General features: G+C 36.3%; 1 protein-coding gene across 1 annotated transcript; it reads right to left on the bottom strand.

Moving 5' to 3' along the window:
* Positions 1–9,287: 9,287 nt before the first annotated feature.
* LOC100894124 (adenosine deaminase AGSA) lies at positions 9,288–25,372 on the bottom strand. The gene is made up of 10 exons (XM_030989324.1): positions 24,914–25,372; positions 23,539–23,904; positions 21,344–21,572; positions 20,390–20,600; positions 18,894–19,024; positions 17,697–17,899; positions 15,820–15,977; positions 14,366–14,568; positions 12,810–12,899; positions 9,288–10,715 (listed from the first exon to the last, which is right to left on the bottom strand). The coding sequence occupies exons 2-10, from the start codon at positions 23,870–23,872 to the stop codon at positions 10,676–10,678; spliced, it is 1,599 nt and encodes a 532-aa protein (XP_030845184.1). The 5' UTR covers positions 23,873–23,904; positions 24,914–25,372; the 3' UTR covers positions 9,288–10,675.
* Positions 25,373–25,378: the final 6 nt, after the last annotated feature.

Genomic DNA, 25,378 nt, shown 5'->3' with positions numbered 1-25,378 from the left:
TGTACGCAAATATATATATATATATATATATATATATATATATATATATATATTATTCCCAACGAGTCGTTTTCTGAAAATTAACAATTGCGTATGGTCTTATTGGTGCTAGTATTTCGATGGAAATCGTTCCTACTCATCGTGGCATATAAAAAGGAAGATCAAATTCCTAGCGTATGACCTAACATGTGACGTTCCGCAAGGGAACATTCTAGGACCATTCAAGTTTTAGGAACTCCATCTATGATAGGATTTTAGAATCATATTTTTACACGATCGCACCTGCTTTTCAAAAATCAACCTAAGGTAAAGTGGCCTTGCCGCGTTTTAAAGTGTGCGAATATCACCAAAATGAATTAGGCAATCTGAACATGATTTGTATGGGAAATGCAGAAGTGCATTTAAATTGGCATTGAGTTGATTTTTATGGAAAGTAATTGCGATCAGGTTTTAGTACTCATGTGTGCCCACAAAATAATCTTATTCATGGAAAGTTGATTGTTTGAATATGTGATAACATAAAAAGCATATCTTTCCGCAGAAGGAAAATAGCCTGGACTATTTGTTTTGAGGAAGGAAAAAGATGGGTTATACAAACATGAATTAGATGTGCGATATCGGGTTACATTTTTCGTTGAAATGGAAACAAAGCTGTATAAACTGTCTCCTGTACGCACCTTTTCATAAGTGCACAACTTTGAAAGCAAGGCTATTTGCTTTGAAATTGATTAAGCCACTTGTGCTACAGTAGTTTTGAAACTTGAAAACAAAAATTGTTACAACTATTAAAGATGAATGGAATATTGTTTTCTTAGGCTTTGTGATGTTAACCAGAATAATAAAAGATGCATGATATCGGGTTATAATTATTTGTTAAAATTTAAACTTTCTCCTGTACGCTTCTTTCATTGACTGTAATTATTTGATTTGGCTGCACCAAATATGACGTATTTACTAGGCGTTATTTATTTCATTTAGTGTTTTGTAATAAACTTTGAAGTATAGATTTATTGAGCAATTAGGACAAGTTAGAATATTGGTGAAGTGCACTCAGATCCATTCTTCATCACCTTTACATGCAATTTTGTACTATTGATTAAAATGTTCTCATTTTTGTTGTATGTATCATAATTATGTATCATTAAACCAGGTGAAAGTTTACTTCTCCTATGTATCAGTGACTTTGTCTTGTAATAAGCAGAACACAAGTGAGAAAGAGAGTATTTGAGAGAGGAATCGTCCCTAACATTACCCAAATTAAAGATAATATTGGTTAAGGGGCTGGATAAACTGGCTTTATGCCTCGCTGTGAACCAATAATTTAATGAATTATATCTTGGTTGGTCCAAATCAATCGCAAGTCTCCTATCCTTAAGCTAGTAAAACATGCAGAACATCTTTTGGACAAGTTAATTTCGTCTCCAAGAAGTATTTATTTAAATATATCACCAAATCAGTTTAGCTAGATTTAAAAAAAATCAATAATTATTCAAGGTGACATTATTCACATTTCACATACAAAGTATCAAAAAGCCAACACCAATAGATATGTGCATTGATACGTTAATATTCAGCAACACACATTTCTTAAACACACACACACATACATGTAAGCCCATGCACAAGAATAGACTATCATTCTTACGAATACATCAGACCATTTTCCTGTTTGATCACTCTTTTATTATATCCAAAGCATGATTCTCTACATAATTAACATCCTTTTACAAAAGATTAAAAAAAAAAAAAAAAAATCAAATTTCAGATGATATATAAATAATCCTGTTTAACAGAATTTATACTGAATAATATTTTCACATGATAAAAAATGCTTCATTAGCGCATCCATTAAACAGCACGTACATGTACATTAAAATTCATAACATAATTATTCACCTATACATTACTACACTCACTACACAGTTGTTTACAAAAGCTATATTCTTTCTTGAAAAATATCATACAACTGAGATTCTACAGAATGGTTAAACATTTAAACTAATACTACTTTAAAGAGACTTGGTAACATTGTTCAGATGAGAGAAAATGGTGCTTAGGTAGTGACTTCAATGCTAGATGTGCAATTAAAGATAATCTGAAAGTTTGAGTGAAAAAGGACCATTATAAATGATAAAAATTGGGAAAAACTGATCTGATCGATTCCTTAATTTGCCTAACTATAATTATTACACTTTAATTACATTTTAGGTGAATGTATATCGTCATAAAGCAATAAATTGGCTCTATATACCATTTAACTTAATACCATTCCAGACATTCAAGTGTTGAAAGATTTTTAAAAGCCTGTCGAATATGTCTTATTTTCATAGAAAAAAAACTGTTGGGGAAAATTCAAAAATGGTTGGGAGAATTTAGTGTTAGAGGGTGTCGCACAGTGACGCCTTCAAAGAAAACCACAAATATTTTTGTGGTTTGAGAATTTTTTTCAGGATTTCTTGCATGCTAGAGTGTATGTACGATTGAGGGAGTATTATAATAGTCCGGCAGCCAAATCCAGATTATTGGCCTAACCTTGTTTTATGGTCTATAGTTTTTTTTTCAATGGATTTTGATTGCTTAGACCTTCTATTTCAAGAATCCGATTGCTGACACTCTGTCAGCCTTGAGCAATTTAAGATATATGACGTCATACAAAATGGCCGCCAAAGTATATGATTTTCCTTTAAAAATGAATAATAAATATATAATAAGGATTTTTTTCTACAATTTTTGGCAGCCAAATGTCTGTATCTCTCTAGGACCATCACTAAAAATATGTTTCGTGGTGTTGCATGGCCAGAGATGACCAGCTTATTTGCATATTTTGAAATAGCGCCCTCTATAAACATATTAATTTGAATAAAATATGTGTGCCAGCCTAATGCCAATTTCTTAAATCTATGTCACGTTGAAATCATATTAAATGCTTTTTTGGGGAAACAATTGCAGTTGTGCTGCATTAATCTTTCATCGTGTTTGGTACAAATTTAGATAGAGTAGGTGTGGGGAATGGAAGACCTTTAAGCACATTTGCATAATTTACATAAACATGAACAATGTTACACATACAGACATTTTTGTATTCTCTTTAGTATTTTTTCTCTTTATTTGGTAACGAAATTGTGGTGATGATGTAACTGATTAATAAGATAACAATGATTAATGACGTCATCACCAAAGGTCTCTCATTACCTACATGTGTAGGTAATAAGGGACAGTTAAAAATCAAGACATTTTAAATACAATTTGAATGAAATGGGATTGTTATAGTTAGTTCAAACACTTTTTGAATGATATACATGCAGCCAATGAACTTACTGTAATTTTGAAACGATTTTAAAACAATGGGGCCCAAAATATTTCTGTAGTTTTTTGTTTACAGTAGTAAAGGTGCTCTCAAATATGTTAAAATACTTTCAGAATAATGTTCTGGCAATATGAATTTTACATTTATCAAACTCACAGCATAGAAACAACTTCTTAAAATTAAATGCATTCCAATTAGAATGGTGACACGTACAACCAAATATGTTTCATGATAGTGCCTTTCAACATGAAATGGACAACTGGGGAGAAGTAGGCCCCCATCTTGGACCTGGTGTCCCCCATTACCTACACACATTTCTGATCAGACACCATTCATAATGTGAATTGCAACACCCATTCACAACACACAGTGGCCATAAGCTTTCTGTGATGGTTGGCACATTTCATAAACTTCCTTTTAAAACTATTTTTTTAAGAGCCACCCCTAAATATCTGCATACACCACAACATTCAGTGAAAATTGTGTTTTTATATCAGAGCAAAATTTTACGATCAAAATTGCTTATCTTGGTCAATTTTGCCAATTTTCTCGTAGAGAGAACGCACTGTAGTCTTCGAAATGAATTGGATATATGCAGTAGTGTTGTTGAAGGCCACATATGTCGCTATATCAATATTGGAGCCAACACGGACAGACAGTGACGGGTTCAAGATTGGTGGTCTCCAATTCCCTACACCTACCCTACATATGTCAAGAAAAAAATGGCTATGAAAGAATTTATTTTTCAACAAATCGGTGATTATTCAATTAATAGGCTTTATTTAGACCAGCATTGCTCCAACGTCAGTGAATGTGGATAAAGCAGTTGACATCTATACTAGACAGATGCATGATTTTCAAAAGAAATTACCTGGTGGATTCTATGTCACAATTTCCAAGAATGTTCAAACCGTGGCAGCCATGAAGAAGTCAATGTTGGGGTACGAAAGTCTATGAAAAGTTGATCTACTCCAGAGTAATAGGACTGCAGACAAGTTCAAGAGAGGTCAATGTCAAGGACATTTTGTCATAAGAGCTTTCACCAGTCCCAACTGCACTTTTTGATGATTCTGGAAAAGAGCACTCCCATGTCAAAGACGGACTTATATAATGTGACAAAAGTTGAGATGTCAGCCAGGCATGAGACACTGGAACAACCTTGTACAGTCATTGATGGTTGTGCTCTGCTGTGGATGAAAATCTGATGATGTTTGCTTGGTGTTTGACAGATCCGAGAGTATATTTAGAGGTCATAACGGGTCGAGAGTCTTCCAACTGAGTCCCGCGTCACTGCTGCCCTCTAAGAAACTATCTCTTACTGTTCGTCGTCGTCATCGTTGTCATATAGATCATGGCTCACCCTTGTGACCCGTTTGATGAGACCTTTTGATTGGCATCTGTCTCCTGCAATCCGGTAGAGTGTCTTTAGTATTTAGAGGGTGGCTAGTGATTTCCCTAAGGTCGTCAGTCCATCTGAGCTTGTGTCTTCCTTTGTTACGTGTTTCTTCAAAGGTACCTTGAATGATAATTTGTCAAGGTTGTCTCCTGATCTTCTGCTAACGTGACCAAACTATTGTAGCTTGTACTTGTCAATCCTGGTAGCAAGTAGCGGTTGATCTCCGATGATGGACATTAATTGTGTACATTGGTGTTGTAATCTCTTCATGATATCCCAAGTAGCTTCCTCCAACACCACATTTCAAAGGCAGATATTGCCGAGCTTCCACCCTCCTTGCCAATCATTGACCCAAGAACATTATATAAATTTGTCCACTTGATCAACTTCTTCTCCATCAACCACCATGCTCTGTTGCATGTAGTTAATTTCCACCAATCATAATCTTGGTCTTTTTCACATTGAGGTAGGGTCCAAATTATTCACTTGCATCCTTCACTCTTTTTTAAGGAGTTCTAGTAGATCTTCTGATGTTCTTGTTATAAGTGTTGTCAGTGGCATACTGAGCAAAAACACTTAGAGGGGCAGAAAAACAATCTGCATCACCACCACTCATACATGTTACTTGCAGGCCCCGCGGAACTTTTTTTTAAAGCGGGGTGGGGGGGGGGTTGAAGTATTTACGATCAGGAAGAGAGGAGCGCAAATTGGCGTGGTGTTCAAGGGGCACAGCCCCGGGAAGCTCAAGGGTTTCAGGCATTTATTAACTGTAAGATGAACATATTTTGATACCTCATTTCACCTCGGGTCACTTTCTTTCTAGTTCTCTTTAACATACTTTATACAAAAAGTGAGGGGGGCTCGAGTCCCCTGAGCCCCGCTGTTCTGCGGACCCTGACATGTAGGCTTTTAAATAAGCATATTTTTTGCTTGACTGTGGATTTAGGATTTGTCATTTTCCAACATACGCTTAACAAATAATAATTTACTAAAAAGTGAGAAAAAACCCAGGAAAATCATGTCATTTCAGCAACATTTGTAAATCACTGGTATCGAATATATAAAAAAAAAAACAGTTTGAATTTTGTTTGGGGGTTCAACTGTCCCCCCCCCCCATCCCCTTCCCCATTAATACGCCAGAGAGTGTTGTATTGTCGGCGTATCTTAGGTTGGTGATCGTTCGTCCACCAACAAAAACTTGACCATAAAATGCCTTTCTCATGATGAATTCAGCATAGATGTTGAAAATTTATGGTGATAGGTTGCAGCCTTGACGGACAACTTGACCAATAGTGAACCTTTCAGTGTCGCCATTCTCTGCTCTTACTGTTGCTTCTTGGTATTGGTAGAGCGACTGGATGAGTTGAATTATATGTGCTGGAAAGCCCATCTAGCTCATAATTTTCCATAGGCGTTTATGTTGTACGCAGTCAAAAGCTTTGGAAAGATCAATAAAGCTAGGGAGAGAAGTTGTTGAAACGTGTCTCTAGTGTTGCTAATTTCACTATCTTTTCATGACAACAAACTACAGTTGATCGACATCATAATTATATGCGCGAGTCTGCAGGATGATTGGGTGCTCAGAAATAGGCAAAAGCACAAGCAGGCCTTTACCGTCAAGATGAGGTTCTTGTTGAAGTGATTCCAGGCAGTGATGTCATGCCAAGGAAAGGTCTGTCCACAACATAGTTATGATGAAGCAGGCAACATCAAACAACAGCAAGTGATTGGAGTTGATGCTAATGAGAAGATGTATGTTAGGGTCCTAGTGGATGACACAGACGTCTACGTACTACTTTTGCATCATTATCTACATGACGGACTTATAAAACGTCAATGACCATGGAGACGCCCCTTCACAAATCGAACTGTTATTGATGTTCCTGCCAATGTAGACAAGTTAGGAGATATCATTCCATCGATGTTGGCAGGACATGCGTTGACGGGATGCGACACTCTTGGGGCATACTTTGGCATTGGATAGGGTACAATGCTGAAAGTGATGAAGCAGAAGATTCGACTCCCTTAGGACTGAGTTGGCAATGTTGATGCAGCATGGTCATATGTCATCACTCAACCTACTCAATGCTTTGCTTCATGTTATGGACAGTCAACAACCAACTGAATGTCAGAGGCTCGTATCAACGTGTGGCTATCAAGGGTCCGAAGACTAGGAGCTCCAAATACCCCCAAACCTTGCCTCACTACCTCAAACTACTGAAGCGTTTGTAGAAAACGTTAAGAGAACTCATTTGCAAACATGCGTGTGGAAGCACGCATTACAGTCACGACCTTACTTTGCAGAATTAAGTGTTAAATGACACCCTCTTCCACATGGAATATTTTAGGGTTCCCAACACTTTAGAGGGCTTTTAAACAAATTTCAAGATCTTGAAGCAAACTTATAAACAGATATAGTCCTGTATCGTAGTGGTAGTTCGTAATTTTTAGGTTAATTTAAAAGAATCTAGTACCTTAGGATACAAATCTAGTTTCTTAACGCTGTCACTGAAAATGGGCATTTATCACCATATGCCACCTCATATCTATGGGACAGAGAGCATAAAATTCAACCGTGTTTTCTTCGAATATCAAATTACAAAATAAAAATAAATGTGCAGCACAATCTTTACTCACTGTATCCAGTGCATCTGACTCATGACATATGATAATCTCATGTTAGAAATTGGTATTTGGCCATCATTTTGACCTATGCAAGTTAATGTGTCTGTAGAGGGCGCCATTCCGAATCATGCAAATTTGCATATCATTTGTGATCATACAGCATCGCAATTTTTATTTAGTGATGATTCTAGAAAAAAATCAAGATATTTGACTGCCATTTAATGTAGTAAAATGCTGTTAAAACTTTTTATATCATTAATTTTGGTAAAAAAAGGGGATTTTGGCGGCCATTTTGTATGACGTCACATATCTCAAATTGCTCAATGCTGACAGAGTGTCAGCAATCGAATTCTTCAAATTGATGGTCTAAGGAACTATAATCCGAAGAAAAAAAAACTATAGACCCTAAAACAAGGTATATCGAGATGGCTGCCGGACTATAAGTAACATTTCATACAAAAATTACGCATATTTTTCATCAACCCTCAACAATGTTACCAAGTCACTTTAATACATAATAAAAATGCCCAGGTTTTTTTTAATGCTCATCATTTTATGACGGCTCGTTTTGCATATTCAATCCAACTTCATAACAAAATTTCGATAACATTTTTACATTTATGCATTCATATTATATTTCAACTACTGCATCATTGTCTCCATGATCTTGTATAAAAATATTACTTGTTGGCAGAGGTTTTAACAGTATATATCCAAATTTTTCTCTTATTTTTCATGATATAACAATATCTCACTACAAAAGCTCCTTATCGATACCTTGCAAACATGATATTGGATACTGTATGTTTTACAAAATAGATAACACTTTATAGGCCATTTTCGTGCTCGATCTTGTTATTGAAGACTAAATCAGAAAAAATCTTGGGGAACTGAGGTATTTATTTCAGGTTCATCATGACAAGTGATGGCCTGGGGGGTGTTTCACAAAGACTAAGATCGACTTTAAGTTGGACTTAACTATGGTAGGCCTTTCATGCCACTGGTTACTCTCGCCATTGGTCTCTTAATTATGATGTTTAGATAATATTTTTTCCTTCATTAATGAACTATCAAAAAATGTAAACTGTAGATTTTTGACCACGATTTGTACATCCCTTGAGAAATCAATGCCAGATAATTTTAGAGGAACTCGTGGCATAACAGGCCAGCCATAGTCAAGTCCAACTTACAGTTGATCTTAGTCTTTGCGAAACACCCCCCTGGTGGTAGAGTCGCTGCCTGGCAAGTGTACCATGGCAGGCTCACATCCTACTGGTTCCAAGATTTTCTCTGACTTGTCTTTAATTACGAGATCGAGCACGCGATGGATCTTTATCTACCAGGTGCAAGCCAAGAATTTATTTACAACAACATTGATTGCATTATTTACAACTCACCTTCTATAAGATGAAATTACAAAAGGGTCGTGAACATTTGTATACATAAGGAGCAACATGAAATGAGCCAGTTCGTGAATACTACATACATGCCAACTGTTCAGATTAAAGAGGAACATTCCTCTTTTTGGGAGAAGATAATTATCATTTTAATGCAGGTGTTCCTCTTCCCGTACAAATTTGTCTGTAGTATTGAATAGGAGAGTTAGTATTGTTCCTCTTTTTTTTTGAAAATAGCATAATTTGTACAGATTTCTGATTTTCAAATGTTGGCATGTATGATACTATCTGCGCATGGGCAGATAAAGGTCATTTGTTCGCAAATTGTAAAACCCATCGAGACAAATACTGGTATCGTGCTCATGAAAGTTATGTAATCAGTTTTCATTCATGCACCGACAGTACATTTATCTGATACACAGGTGGAAGTATTCTCCTCAAGAGGCAAACAAAAAGTATTCATGAAGCACCTCAATCACTTCGGCTCATTGAAATGAAGAAATTACGCATTTTTTTCATCAACCCTCAACAATGTTACCAAGTCAATTTAATACATAATAAAAATGCCCATCATTTTATGATAGCTCGTTTTGCATATTCAATCCAACTTCATAATAAAATTTGATAACATTTTTACATTTATGCATTCATATTATATTTCAACTACTGCATCATTGTTTACATGATCTTGTGTAAAAAAAAATTACTTGTTGGCAGAGGTTTTAACAGTATATATCCAAATTTTTCTCATATTTTTCATGATATAACAATATCTCACTACAAAAGCTCCTTATCGACACCTTGCAAACATGATATTGGATACCGTAAGTTTTACAAAATAGATAACACTTTATAGGCCATTTTCGTAATGCAATCAAATTTAATTCACAAATCTTTGTTAAGTGCCTCGTTACATTAATTGTTGCTAGGTAGGACAAACATTATAGCTTGTCTTGCCTAACAACTTGCATTGTATGCAATTCGTATTCCGACTATCGGGATACAGTTATAATTAACAGGTGAATGAAATAATTTGTAACATGGTGCTAAACAAAGATTTATGCATTCAATTTGGTATTTGGTATTTCAAATATTTTAAATATTTTAATACCTGTGTGCAGATGGCAGTTTGCATGAAATTGCATGAATGTTTGAATAGTAAAATTGCTATTCGTCCCAGGCCTTTCAAATACAGCTTTTATACCAGGAGGAGCAGTGAAAAAATACAAGGGGGCTCGAGGCGAATTTGCCCCCGAAATGCCCAAAAGAGTCCTCGTAAATTTGCATAGAGTTCAATGCAAAACAAATTTTAGAGTGTTATTTTTATGCAGGCAAGCTTGAAAAGTAGCCCCCGAGAAATAAATATTGATTTTTTCCCTGAGGAGGAGTGACCCGAGGGCCATTGCAAATTTGTAATTCAGGTTGCTTTTCCCTTCCCAGGCATAGGCGATACCAAATCACTGATAGCTAATAATCATAATAAATGAAGGGGAATCATATATACAGGGTGTTCAATAAAAATGATTTAAAAAATGATTTAGAAACTATAAGAGCTAAAGATGGATTCATCTTCTGTTATACTTGTTGTGGTCAATGCATCATTGGGAAGTTGTTTTCTGAGTGTATTTTGTAAATAGCTTTATATATTCCATGTATTATTTGTTGTTGTATTCATGAATTAGTTATCTTTGTCACATCACGTGAGGGGGCCTTAAGTTGACAAGCTGTGCCTCAACCAAGGTCTCCTCGTCTTTCTTTATTCTATATTGTACTGTTATGATTATACTCTGTTATATTTTGTTACATGTAATTTCTGGAAGACAACAAATAAACTAGATACCTGATACTTGCATGTACTTTAACAGCTAAATATTAGCACCTCCACTTTCAAATATTTTAAGACTAATTGACTAAACATTAGCACCAATGCATCAACCTTACTCTCTATACTCACAGCTCCTCTTTTGGCATAGTCTCAGTAAGTTCATACCTGCAAAAGAAGAACAAAATAAAAACATTGATTGTATTTTGAATGTTAGGCTGTCGGGGGAAATTTCAATTTCTGTAAAGCATTTTGGGGGGCTTGCATCCAACAGATAAAGATGGCGTGCTCGATCTTGTTATTGAAGACTAAGTCAGAAAAAATCTTGGGGATCTGAGGTATTTATTTTAGGTTCATCATGACCAGTGATGGCCAGGGGAGTGTTTCACAAAGACTAAGATCGACTTTAAGTTGGACTTAACTATGGCAGGCCTTTCATGCCACCGGTTACTCTTGCCATTGGTCTCTTAATTATGATCTTTAGATAATATTTTTTCTTTCATTAATGAACTATTAAAAAATGTAAACTCGGTAGATTTTTGACCACGATTTGTACATCCCTTGAGAAATCAATGCCACATAATTTTAGAGGAACTCGTGGCATAACAGGTCAGCCATAGTTAAGTCCAACTTACAGTTGATCTTAGTCTTTGTGAAACACCCCCCTGGTGGTAGAGTCGCTGCCCGGCAAGTGTGCCATGGCAGGCTCACATCTTACTGGTTCCAAGATTTTTTCTGACTTGTCTTCAATTACGAGATCGAGCATGCGATGGATCTTTATCTACTAGGTGCAAGCCAAGAATTTATTTACAACAACATTGATTGCATTATTTACAACTCACCTTCTATAAGATGAAATTACATAAGGGTCGTGAACATTTGTATACGTAAGGAGCAACATGAAATGAGCCAGTTCATAAATACTATCTACGCATGGGCAGATAAAGCTCATTTGTTCGCAAATTGTAAAACCCATCGAGACAAATACTGGTATCATGCTCAAGAAAGTTATGTTATCAGTATTCATTCATGCACCGACAGTACATTTATCTGATACACAGGTGGAAGTATTCTCTTCAAGAGGCAAACAAAAAGTATTCATGAAGCACCTCAATAACTTCGGCTCATTGAAATGAAACCAGATGCGCGCAGTAGAAAATGATGCCCCCGTCATAAAGCAATTTAACAAACCAAAACAGAAAAAAAAATTAAAATTCAAGTTTAATTGTAATCCATTAACAGGTTCTCAGAATATCGTGATTACAAGCAATTTCTCATATACATATATGAGCCTTTGATCTTTGACCTCATGACCCTAAAATCTACTCAGTTCATTGGCTCTGCAAGATGTCCTGAGTTAAATAGTAATCCATCTGTCAGTTCTAATGAGAATGTGTTCACAAGCTATTTTCGCATACATAATGAGCCCATGACCTTTGACCTTTGACCTCATGACCCAAGAATCTACTCAGTTCATTGGCTCTGCAAGATACATACATGATCTAAGTTTGGCAGGAATCCATCAGTCTGCTCTAATGATAATGCGATCACAAGCTATTTTTGCATACATAATGAGCCGCATGACCTTTGACCTTGACCTCATGACCTCAAAATCTAATCAGTTCATCGGCTCTGCAAGTAACATACATGACCTAAGTTTGGCAGGAATCCATCAATTGGTTCTTGAGATAACGCGATCACGAGCTGTTTTGCATACATAATGAGCCCTGTGACCTTTGACCTCGTGACCCCAAAATCTAATCAGTTCATCGGCTCTGCAAGATACATACATGACCAAAGTTTGGCAGGAATCCATCAATCGGTTCTTCAGATAACGCGATCACGAGAACGGGACGTACGGACGTACAGACGTACGGTACAACGTACGGACGGACAACCCGAAAACATAATGCCTTCGGCTACTTCGTAATGGAGGCATAAAAAATATGCTTAGGCTTACCTTATTGATTGGTAAAATTTATACAGGGGATATTCCTTAACCTGGACTTAATAATCTGATCAAAATCTGACTATGTACATGTACATATATGCAGTGTATATTGTTCTCTAGAAACCATCTTTTTGTACATATGACTGTATGCATTTTCATGATCAAGAACTAGATCCTTTTCTGATTATTTCAGAATTAAATGAAGCTAAGTATGAATTGATTTATTTTATTTTGACTTAAGACTTGAGGAAGAGGGTGCATAGAGAGCTTAGCCAAACAATAATCATTCAGCAAATCAATATTAAACATACTTAGCAAGTGTCTCATCCAGAAAGATATTCCATTTGGCTTGCCATAAATCATTGGCTGCTTCCTTCTCAGATGCTGTCATGGCACTGTACCTACAAGATCACAGAAAGATACCAGACTTGAGGAGTGTTTCACAAAGATCCTAATTTGAACTTATCTCTAAGTTGGACTTAACAATTATGGAAAGCCGTAAGCATCTTTGAAAATATTTTATAACATTTATTTTAAAAGGCATTAAATGTTGATTGAAATCATTTAATTAATATTTGTTATTTCTAAGGAGATTATATGTTCTTGATGTGGAATTTATGAAAAGTCTAAAATACTTTTGGTTTTGAATATATTTTAGTTTAAGGCTACAAATGGCTCTCCATAATGTTTCAGTTAGGATCTTTGCGAAATACCCCCCCCCCCCCCCCAGGTTTTCATTCACAACACAAGAAAGGTCACAAGATGAAACTTTATGCCTTCCTTCCTAACGACAGCTTCTTTTTACAGGAAAAAACTTTTGTGGATTGCAAAAATTTAGTTTTGGGATTCGGTTATTTTAAGGCATGGAATTGTTATGCAATGGGACATGTCCAAATTCACATTTTATTGAACATGACAGTTTTAACAGCATGTGCAGTTTCTCATTTTACAGCAGGCTTTGCTCCTACAGAGACATAATCGGAAAAACAAGCAGTGGGGAGCAAAACACAGGCACTGCAGTCCAAAGTATACATGAAGAGGAATATATTATACAAATTTATTGTCAATGCATCAACAAAATCCTGGTTGTAAAAAAAATCCACTCAAGTATAATTCAATGTCACTATTGTAGTTCCTTACAAAAAATGTTTGGATTAGGGCCTATATACCTATGGTCAAGTTCACACATTGCAATAGGCAAAGAACATTAATATTCAAATTGCGCTTAGGTAGGTTTCTTAAAGCTATAATACAGGAACCACCCTGTTCCAGAGGCAACAGGTTTAACAGTCTTTGAAATCATTTCATACTATAACCATTACAATTCTTGCCGGTGGGAAGTGAAGCTGCAACAATATTTCTTAAAGGGATCCTGCAACTTTGTCTTAGATCCTTTACAAAAATTCCTTGATTTAGCTCATGCTGCAATGATAATTATAAACCTTTAGGTCAGTCAGGAACCCCATGACTTTTACCAGCCGATCGCCTGTCTGATTATCAAGATATTTATGATTGAAAATCGAAATCAAATTTTGCGTTTGCCAAACGGTTTTCATAACGCTACGGTCTATTGGGAAAAACGAGTGTGGTAAAACCGGTCACTTTTTTGAGGCACTTCTTGATATTTTGAATCGCAAATTTTTTTAGGGCTTCAATATAACACTATATCACAGACACTAATAACACGTAGGGCCGTGCATCTCGGATTTAATATTGTTAAACGATCCCTTTAATGTATGGTTCAAACAAAATCATTATACATGTATCTGAACCATACATTGTTCAAGTCTATACAACAATTAGAATGTACTATGAAATGCTGTTTTCGAACTTATATTGAATGACATAAAAAAATCTGATTCCTTACTTGAACGTGTTCAAAGCTAGCTGCTTGAGAAGCGTCAACCCTGTAGTTTCTCTGGACATGGCCATGAAAGCCATGTAATAGTCATGTGACAGGGGCAACGACCCCCAGGCTGCGGGGTCATCCGAGCTGACGACCACTGGGTAGTCCTCGGCAATAAGACTAGCTCCTATGTGGTTCCTCAAATCATGCACCAAGTGAAGCACCTGCAAAAGTGAGGATAAAGCGACAAGATAGTTACAAGGTCAAAGGTCAAAGGTCAAAATGATTACATGCATGTTAATCATTGTTTTCTTCTTCTAAAGAGCCAACGACCTCAGGATACTGATAGTCCCAGAGTGTTAGACAATGAACAATGTGGTTCTTCAGATCATGCACCAATTGAGGTACCTATAGAAGTGATGATAAACCTACATGATAGTTATATAAGGTCATAGTTCAAAATTATGTATGTTCATAACTTTCTGCATTTATTTTTAAAGAGCCAATGCCCTCAGGACATTGATAGTCCTAAAGCATCAGACAATAAACTATGTGTTTCTTCAGATCACGCACCAACTACAAAAGTGAGGATAAAAGCAACAAAGGTAAAAATGATTGGATGCATGTTAATCATTCTTAAGATCATGCACCAACTGAAGCAACTACAAAAGTGAAGGCAGAGTGACATAACAGTTATTAGATATAAGCAACCTTTCACGAAACTGTCAGAAGTTCAAGTTCACCGACATCCAATTGAAATATGTGTATCGTTGATGAGAACTTTTAAAATTGAAAACTTTTCTTTTTTTAATCGGATATTGTTCAAACCTTCACCAATTTGTTTCTCGAGTTTTATACTTAGATGAATACCCGCTAATTATGAGGATGGACTTCCCCTTTAAATGCCAGTCAGGATCACAAAAGCCAATTTTACATGGAGGGTTCTACAATATGATTATCATGTGATTAATTTTGTTTTTAAAGTCTATAAATGCAATACAATAATAAGCAAAAGTATTTTGTTGAAAAAGTCCATATTTATTACGATACCAACAAATTTGTATGCATGTGTATACTATTTTTTTTTTTTTTTTCAATAATGTTACTGTTATGATTTTAGATTTTATGATTGTTATTGCATTTTGTTGTTACCAAACCGAGTCTCACCACTTTAGGTGAAAATATACTTAATTTCAGAGATAAATAAAATAAATCAATCAATTTTTGAGCTTGAACTTCCTGCACTTACAGTCTTCATACCGTTTCTGGGCCCTGTTGCACAAAACTTACCATTGATGGTAACTCTGCCATCTATGGTAACTACCATGGAAACCTTGATTTTGATTGGCTGTTGAGCCCTGTTACCATGGTAGTTGCCATTGATGGCAAAGTTACCATCAATGGTAAGTTGTATGCAATGGGGGCCCCTGTACATTAATAAATTCTCACAGCACATCGACATGGATGTCACATACCTGATTTGATATTGGGTTTAGCTCTATGGCAATGCCCCTTGACCTCACGACCTCCAGGACAGCAGGATGTTTATTGATGGCATAGCCATGTCCAATACGAGTTGTATTGAGGAGAACCGCATCAATAAGATTGTCATCCACAAACGTACCCTGCCAATCTGCAGAGACAAAATAATAATAATAATAAAAATCAAGGTTTCAATAATGATAGAAATCCGTTTAGCCACTCACAAAGAAAAATAAATAAAGAAAAATGTACTTGGGCGTTGTAAAATGTGTGACATTATTTGAATTGTCTTGGCTTAGAATATAAGAAAACTAGATGGAACTTTGACTGCACTCAGTCAAAAATGATGCCTTCGCCATAGAGCGATTTTACAAACCAAAACAGAGCAATTTTGTTGTTGTTGTTTGTAATCCATTAACAGGTTCTCAGAGCATCCTGATTACAAGCAATTTTTCATATACATGTATCCTTCGATCTTCGTAACGGAAGCATAGAAATGAGCCTGCCTGAGAGTTTTGAAGAATGCTGAGTGACAGAAAGGTCAACTGTCAATGAATAAGGAATATGAAGTCTATTTTAATTATTGCTATCTTAAAGACACATGGAAGTGCTCTCTCATGAAAAATTTGACACCGCTCGTGTGTTAACCCAATAAAAGGTGATGTCAGTCACCAGGATCAGCCTTCAGTTTTATGACCAATAGGATTTATGTAATATATGTAATGCTCGCCTTTTCCCCATATGGTAAAGTCATTATCTGACATTTGCATCTCCTGCACATGGAAACCGACAACCCTCTCCCTTTAATACGAGTACATGGATAAGCTTCTGGCCTGCACAGTAAAGCCACAGATTTAGTACAGTACTGATCCCATCCCTTACACCCCAAGCTTCGACTGATATGGCCAAGCAAGCTGGAACAGCAACAGCAGAATCCTTAAGTTAGGGCTTACTTCAAATCGCATCCGGTCAGGTGGTTGCGTTACCCGAACTATTGTGAAAACATGCCACTTTATTCACGAAATGTCGGAGGTAATGTTTATGAAATGAACCCCTCTCATCTACAAATGGTCTGGTCCAATTTACCAGACACTTTGTGAAAAGAACCACACAGCAAATCTACAAAAGTTGCATCCTGAACGTGTATCTTCACATGATCTTCCACTTTCGTTTCTCGAAAGGTTGTGGAATGCAAGCACCTGACTGGACTGGAGGGCCAGATTATTCGAATTACAGTAAGCCCTCTGTTTATCAGAGTGAGGTTTATGTATTATTATTGTATTGTATTGGCTACTAAATCTCAAAAAATCTCCATTGCAGCACATTAAAATTATAAGCACAACATTTATCCATGTCATTATGATTAGACCAGTTTCAGTTGAAAAAGGAAAGCTTATAGACGATGTCAGTAAATGCCTGAGACAAAGAAAAAACAACAGCAAACGAACAACAAAACAATGAACAAACAAAAAAAATTAATCAAAGAAATAAATGATTAAATAAACCATACATTAAGGAAGGGTAGAGGGATTGAGTCAACTGGTAGCGACTTACTTGGTTATTTAAAGAAGAGAAAAGAAAAAAAGAAAGAAAAAATCAATCCTGCTATTCAGAAAACAATCTTTTATGTAATAGTAAAACAATAGTAATTAAAAAAAAAAATCAAAATGATGTCTAGTCATTGCATTGGTTAATGTCTGCACAATGTGAAATCAAAAGAGACATCTGTGCAAGCAGTGCCAAACACCAATGGTAAGTGTTGTTTTTTTCCGTGCAATTTCATTTTGTTTTGAAAATTAACATTGTTTTCCTAAACATAGAACATAACATCGTTTTCAGAATAGAGCCCCAAATTGAAACAGGTGCATACTTGTTTCACCGGCATGGAAAAAGAATGGTAGGTCAGATCCAACCTCTAATGGATAAAGAAGCTCGTTGAGGTAGTCTACCAAAGGTCCACCGCCATCCTCCTGCGCAACCAGGTCATAACCAGCAAAGTAGTTTGGGTACTTCTTACGTAGGTCCATAGCAAGCTGGACCTGGGCCTTGATGAGAGGTCTATTGACTGGGTGTCTGCAAAATAGAATGAAGCCATTAAAGGGATCCGGTAACTTTGTATCAGATGCTTTAACAAAATCCTTGATTTAGCTCATGCTGCAATCATAATTATAAACCTTTAGGTCAGTCAGGAACTCCATGACTTTTACAAGCCGATCGCCTGTATGATGATCAAGATATTTATGATTAAAAATCGAAATTTCATTAGCGTTTTCATAACACTACAGTCTTTTGGGGAAAATGAGTACGGTAAAACCGGTCACTCAAGGATTTACTTTTTAGAGGCACTTCATGATCATTTTGAAGCGCAATTTGTTTAGGGCTTCAATGATACACCATATCACAGACACTAATAACATGTAGGGCCATGCATATCAGATTTAACATTGTTAAATGATGCCTTTAATCATCAGTGTGTATAATGTATCAGGTGCATGTATAATAGGGTTGTAACAAAACCAAACATAAATATCAGGACCGTGACTATTGTAATAATAATAATATACTACCATGTCATAGTTAGCAAAGAAATCTGGGTACTTCTTACACAAGTCAAATAGCAAGCTGGACTTGCTCTACGATAAAAGTTCTATTCACCGGATGTCTGTAAAGTAATAATCAACTAAATTTGATTACATTACGAAAATGGCATACTGAATCTGTTGGGGGAGAAGCGCCAAAATTTGTTGGAAATATGTGTACCCATTCTCCCTGGTCCTCCCTGGCTACACGGCACTAATATCCCTTACGTGTACTTGCTACTCTCTACCCAGGTGTTGAAAGGGGACCCGGTAGGGTGCGACCATCATTGTTGGTCAAACAGTTTTTTAGCGCCAAGTAACGCCTGGCTGGAATGCTCCCCAGGAAGTGGAGCTTGTGCACACAGTGTGTATGGGCAAGTATTGATTCCAATGACCGGGATTATACGTAAAGTGCTTAAAGACATCATAGATGTATTAAGCACTATATAAAAGCGGAATTATTATTATTATTATATTAAGTTCTCTACCTGATGGAAGATGATATTATTTTGAGTCCTGCAAAATCATTTGGGTATTGCTGCTTGAACTCTTCAGCAATCCGGATATACTGCTGTAAGGTGTACTCGGGTGGGTGAATTGTCCCATCCAATTCCTGAAGCTGAAAACAAAATCAAAAAAAGAAATGAAAGAAATACAATTTTTAATGCTTAACCCTTACTGTACTGGGGGGGGGGCCTGGGAGGCCCCCCCCCTCGACATTTTCAGAGATTGCGCCGCAACCGCTTGAAATTTTGAATTGTCGTTTCATGACTTTTTTCCCTCAAGTCTTACGCACATTTTGATACCATTTTCGTCGCAATCGGATATACCTGTGAGGTGTTACATAACAATTAGTATGCGCATGTCATCAAAAATATGCTATCATTGCATATATTCATGTACAAGCAGAAATGTGAATACAGGTTTAGATGTATTCCTTCCTAAGTGGGTGATATGAATTGATATCGAATTGCTTTTATATGTTTCTCAAAGTAACTTGATGTATTCCAGAACAAAAGAATACATAAGAAATAAAAACAATAGATATAATAAGAAATAAAAAAACAATAAAATACATAAGAAAACAAATATTTGAAAATCGCATCAAATTTGCATAAATTATCATTATTAATTACATCCAAATAAATATTTTGTGTTAGAAAAGAAGTTTCATATGAATAAAGAGTTTCAACGTTCAAAAAGTGAAGTTTGACACGTTTTCTGTAAAATGCATAAAATTAGCATTTTGCATAATTAATTAGGCTATAACGACAAAAATTTGCATATTCGCAAAAAACTAATTAGACCATCTTGTTCGTTACGTAAATATCTACAAACATGCAAATTTTCGTGTTCATCGGACATCCGACGGCCGAGATCATAGGGGGGGGGGGCCTCCCAGGCCCCCCCCCCAGTCAGGAGGTGCTCAAAATAGCCCAGTACAGTAAGGGTTAAGGGTCTTGTACAGATTCAATAAGATCTCACATAGTTTTTGTCAAATTTCTTTAATTTTTGATGATAAATAGGAAGTTAATAGTAATGATGGACTTTTTAAATTTCTTTTAATTCAAGCAAATGACAGGTTGAAAATAATTTAGACCCAGAGGTGGGGTACTCACATATCAAGATATACAGGGGTGTGCCGCTCTAATGGGTTACTTTTTCCCCAAAATCCCTAAACATGGGTCCCATTTTTAACCAAAATACCATTTAAACTGGGTCAGTATTTTCAAAATTTCCAATTTTTTTTGGAAAACACCTGAAAATTGTGAAAAAATGGGCCTTATTTTGAGTCCAAACTAAATCTCATGTTCAATTCACAGGAAATCATGGATAGAATACCAAATGATCTTGTGCATATATATATATATATATATATATATATATATATATATATATATATATATATATATATCTTTTGATACATTCTTGCAGGCTGTCAGTCCACCCGCACGTCCCCATTTTCCGAGATGGCCCAACCTACCGGAAATAGCACCGTTCTGATCTCCACGTACTGGACGTTGTCCTGGATCATCTGCAGAAGGCTCTGCTTCACGAAGAGGTCAAACGAGGTCACGCTGAAGTACAGGTCTGTCAAAGATAAAAGAGCTTGCTGGAACCGAAGCCAGGACATGGTGGTGTTAGGGTACACCTCGTCGGGTTGATCGGTAACCATTGTCAGGTTGTGGTACAGTCTACAGAGGAAGCAATGATAACAATTAAGTAGGGTACGCAAGAGGTTTAAAGATAAAGTTGAGTTCTGCTCATGCGATTGCATTGTGAAAGAAATGTTGTGGAAACGATCAGAAAAGGTTGATCATCTAGCATAATGATGGTGTGTACTGCAAGGTTCTGGAATCATCAAAATGATAAGGAATTTGGCCCAGCCTTGGTAAAGTTACAAACACTGTACACAGAAAGATTTATAAGGGGCTACACGAACATATGGCAAAAAAATCTTTCCATATGGGGTGAAAAAAACTGAAGGCTAATCCTGGTGATTGACAATATCTGTAATATTGGGAAAATGCCTGAATGGTATAAAATTCCCCATAAGAGCCCACTACTATACATTTCTAATTCACTAAACACTTGGTTCCAATACTTCTTGTAATAATTTGATTATGTGCAAAGTGTTTTGTTGTATAGTTACCAGAAAAAATGAATTATGTATGATGTAATATCTTTGTTTATCTTTCTGTTGGAAATGCAATAAATATGAATTGAATTGAATACCCAGTGCATAAAGATCTAAATAAATCACTACAACTGAGTAACAAAGTAAGTTACTGTAAATCTATTTGTCTAAAACCCACATAAACAAAAATATTTGTTTACATTAAATGAAAAATGAAAAAGAAAATTCATATTGTCATACTTATGTATTTCTTTCATTGAGTAAACAAGGTGATGAGAGCATTCATACAGATCGACTCACAACTGATCAAAATAAGAGGAACCCAGTGCTGCTCTCGACTCAGAGACGAGGGCCCATTCCGTCTTGCATGCTACCGGCTTTTCCTGCGGCACGGTCCCGGCAAACTTGAAGCGGAGGGACGAGAAATAATCATCCGAGACGCAGTAGTATAGGTGCGGGAGATAGGTGATGGTCTGAACCACCCACCAAGGGTCGGCTATCGATATTTCGTGGATGTGAAGGATGCCCCCTAGAGTTGCAACAGAAATAATTCATGATTTTAAAACCTTCTGTTTGATTTGATTTGATTGGATTGGATTGGTTTCTGCATCTTTATTCTTTTTTTCATCATACATTTTCATGAACATAATATGGTTTGATACAATATTTTAAGTGTATATAATTTTATACAGATAATAAACGAAATTAAACAAATATATTGAATGCATAATTAACATACATTAGATGCAGGAGGGCTACAGAAATAAGCAAAGTAGCATGACGTGCCCGCAGCCCTCAACTTAGATACAACAATTAAAAATAACAATAAAAAAGAGTGACTTGCAGAGAAGAAAAGGAAAAGGGAGAGAAGGAGCGTTGGTAATAATACAATAAATCTAATACATCTGCTGATCAAATGCAGGTTCATTCATGGATGGATAAACAGTGCTAGGTCATGGACGATTACACATCATTGTTGAATGTACAGTCACTGTGCACACGAACATGAATACAATAGAATTACACATGACAGGATCAATCAATACTAACTACTATAAAAAAAGGAACTTTCAGGTGTTCAATTCTGGAGTTAAAATGCTTGTTTCATAGTTAAATTAGGGTTCACTTTACCTTTGGAATAAACATTACATTGGAGCTTCCTTTTTAAAGGTATTATGTTCCATTTGCAGGCCCAAAAAATGAAAAGGTTAAATTCCAACGGCATTTGAAAGACAATACTAATTTAAAACTTCCCTAAAAAAAGGGGGCTTGAAAATGTCTTTAAGTGGGAAAATAATGACTATTAGTTGTCAAATCGACTTAGTTAGGAGCTATAGAGCCAATAAGTAAAAGTCTGGATTTTCAGACCATTGTACCGAATGGTCGTACGTTTTATGCTGCGCAAAGATTCAATCAGTTTAATTTTGGCTATTACAATTAGTGGGTTATTGATGCAGACAAATGCTCATGTACATGTACCCTTTACAGCTCATTTTATGTACATGTATGTTATTACCAAAGAAGAAAAGAACCCAGTCAGTCACTCAATAGTGTCTGACAGTGACGTCTACCAAGTATTAACAGGCTTCCTTGCATCCTTTGAATATTAGGACACTGCTAACATTTAAATTTCACAGAAAGGACATACATGGCATATATATTCATAATTCCTGCAAAGTTCTACAGAATTTGATGTTGGCTGCAAAAGGGACATAGTATCTTTAAGATAGATCTGTATTGAGCAGCTAGATGTAATCTAGACAATTCAGCAAATTATTAAATGTCTCATGAAAGGGGAATTAATCTCTTAAGTATGAAGCATTATAGAGTAAAACAATGTTTCACTTGATATAAAAAGCCTTTTCTTCCTGAATCAACTGATCGTATCTTTTCTTCCCCTTTCTCCATCAATTTAGCTTAACCCTTTGACTCTTGAATTCTCTCATTTGCATTTCTGGTTTTTTGAAGGCAACGTGTTAAAGGTAAAGACCAGTATTGGAAACGCCCCAATTTCATAAAATGAAATGGAAGCTCTTACTACCAATCATGCGAAAGAATATGTTTTGACTAATACATGATAACAATTTTGCCGGGAAACTGCCTACTAATTGATATATTTGGTAAATTAGTTTATCTATTGGTATGTGAGAGATAAACGCATGCATCGCGCACATGTGCCTAGTCCCATATACATCTTTCTGTGTACAGTGCTTGTAACTTTACGAAGACTGGGCCAAATTTCTTATCATTTTGATGATTCCAGAACCTTGCAGTACACACCAATACTTATGCTAGATGATAACCTTTTCTGATCGATTTCACACCGTTTCTTTCACAATGCAATCGCATGACCATAACTAGTCTTTATCTTTAAACACCTTTAGTACTCCATTACCTTTACCGGTAGTACTCCATTACTAATAAGAATCATTCCATACATATACAATAATAAAAAGAGGGGGAAAAAAAAATCCCAAAATAAAACAAAGCTTCACCTTTTGGCATCCTCTTGATGATGTCAAATACAGCACTTTTTTCAACCAACGGTTTTCCTGTTAAGAAGTTCACTGTCGGTGGAAAAGTCTCTGAAAAACCCTGTGCGACCTCTTTCCTCTTCGCTGCTAGCAAAATATCGTCCACTCTCTTCTCTTTCTCATTAAGGACCAGTTTGGCTCCAACGCCCTCCCCGATTTCGCTCTTCAGGAACTGGTTCCTTTGGCCAAGGTACGTTGCAACGGGTTCACCATCAACTTCCATCGAGTAGATTAATAGTCCTATCACACAGGCTAGTAGGAGAGTGCCCCAGGATTGTTGATTAAGAATCTCCATCCTTTTTTAACGTCTTCAAAAATCACAGACTCCTGAATAATACGAAATGTTATGATACCAACAAAATGAACATTGTTTCTCAACTCAAAATGTGCTAATTTGAAGGTTTATATTACCGGGCTGCTAATTAGAAAGCATGCTTGTAAGAAAGCAATCAGGGGAATATGACAGCTTTAACTCCTCTCTGATGTTTAACATATGAAGAAAAGTCTTAAAAATCTAAACTTTTACTATTGATTTTAGGTTAACTTCTATAGAATATAATTGGGGAACCTCTCATATTCAAAAATCAAAGCCATTGATGAGTTATTGATTTATAGGGATTGTTATCATCAGCCAATACTGATATGATCGTGATTGGGAGTTGTAAAATGGACAGTTGTCTGTGATATTGTTGTCGTGGTTTTTGGAGGCCGTTGTCGCCTGATTAAAGGTGTTTTAATCTCCATTTCCTGTCTGATCTCTGGTCATTCATGTTTGTAATTAGTGAATCCCTACACAATTACACTCTTGCCTGAGCCTGCAATGACCTCCCTGAGGATTGGCTGAAACTGAAAGGCAAAGATAGACCAAGAAGATAGACCTGGAAGCTCGACTGCTGTCTCAGCATTCTTCCAGTATTTGCGGTAAAGGTAAAGGTAAAGATAGTACTTGAGAAAGAGAAATACAAGCCGACAGAATTCAATTTTGATGTAGGCATATGGTACGGTAGGGGTATAGTTGGGAATTTTTATCAACTTTATAGTTATATATTTACTTGATCTAGACCTAGGCTACATCAGTTGATGTATTAGATTTCTAGCATTTAGATCTACTTTGCAAATTAATAATACTAATTCAAAGACAACAGGCAATACATATTACATTTACAATTTGCTCTCGTAAGCACACACACACACTCATCAGTCTACAAGAATCTACAACTGTGAAGGAGGTAGAGGCCCAAAGAAGAAGAAGAAGATTACAATACTCATGCAGAAATTGATGTAATTTTTAGCTGGCCAAGTGCCTTCTAAAAACTATTTTACTAAGTCTACTCACGTTCACCCGGCAAAAAAAAATCCAGACAAAGCACTTCAGTAGTTCAGAGCAGTGAGAAACTGAGAATATATTGTGAGCAGTGCAGCATGCAGTGGCAGTGCAGGGTAGGGCAGCTCCACTAGCACACAGTAAATTAATCGTACTCTGACAGAGCTGAGATCTAGATCTGACCTTACACGTTAGGGTGAGTGCGTCAGGAATTACAGGAAGCTAAACAAGCCGCCTAAAGCACGCATATGCACGCAGCGCTTGATTCAGGTTAGTCATGTAAACAAAGCTCGGGGAATTATGTAACAGCTGATTTGAAAGCGCGCGCTTTGTCCGATATCACCTGACCTTGGCTAAGGGTGAAGATTACATCCGATAGGTCAAAAGTTTTATCATGTTTATTCAACTTTGCCAATTTAAATACAAACTCTTGAACTTTACTTTTTTCCAAAAGCATATTTGAGAAAATTATTTATA

This window comes from Strongylocentrotus purpuratus, unplaced genomic scaffold, assembly GCF_000002235.5.
Source record: "Strongylocentrotus purpuratus isolate Spur 01 unplaced genomic scaffold, Spur_5.0 spur5_scaffold_18, whole genome shotgun sequence".
Lineage (NCBI taxonomy): Eukaryota > Metazoa > Echinodermata > Echinoidea > Camarodonta > Strongylocentrotidae > Strongylocentrotus > Strongylocentrotus purpuratus.
The sequence above is the reverse complement of the archived record's forward strand: the minus strand, read 5'-3'. Positions and strand labels throughout refer to the sequence as shown.

Bases quoted from the DNA above. Each gene is read 5' to 3' on its own strand.
- LOC100894124 (XM_030989324.1), bottom strand. From the start codon at position 23,872: ATGGAGATTCTTAATCAACAATCCTGGGGCACTCTCCTACTAGCCTGT. The intron at 21,573-23,538 runs GTGAAGCTTTGT...TTGCAACTCTAG, and splicing joins CATCAAGAGGATGCCAAAAG to GGGGCATCCTTCACATCCAC. The intron at 20,601-21,343 runs GTGAGTCGATCT...CTTCCTCTGTAG, and splicing joins TCCTCTTATTTTGATCAGTT to ACTGTACCACAACCTGACAA.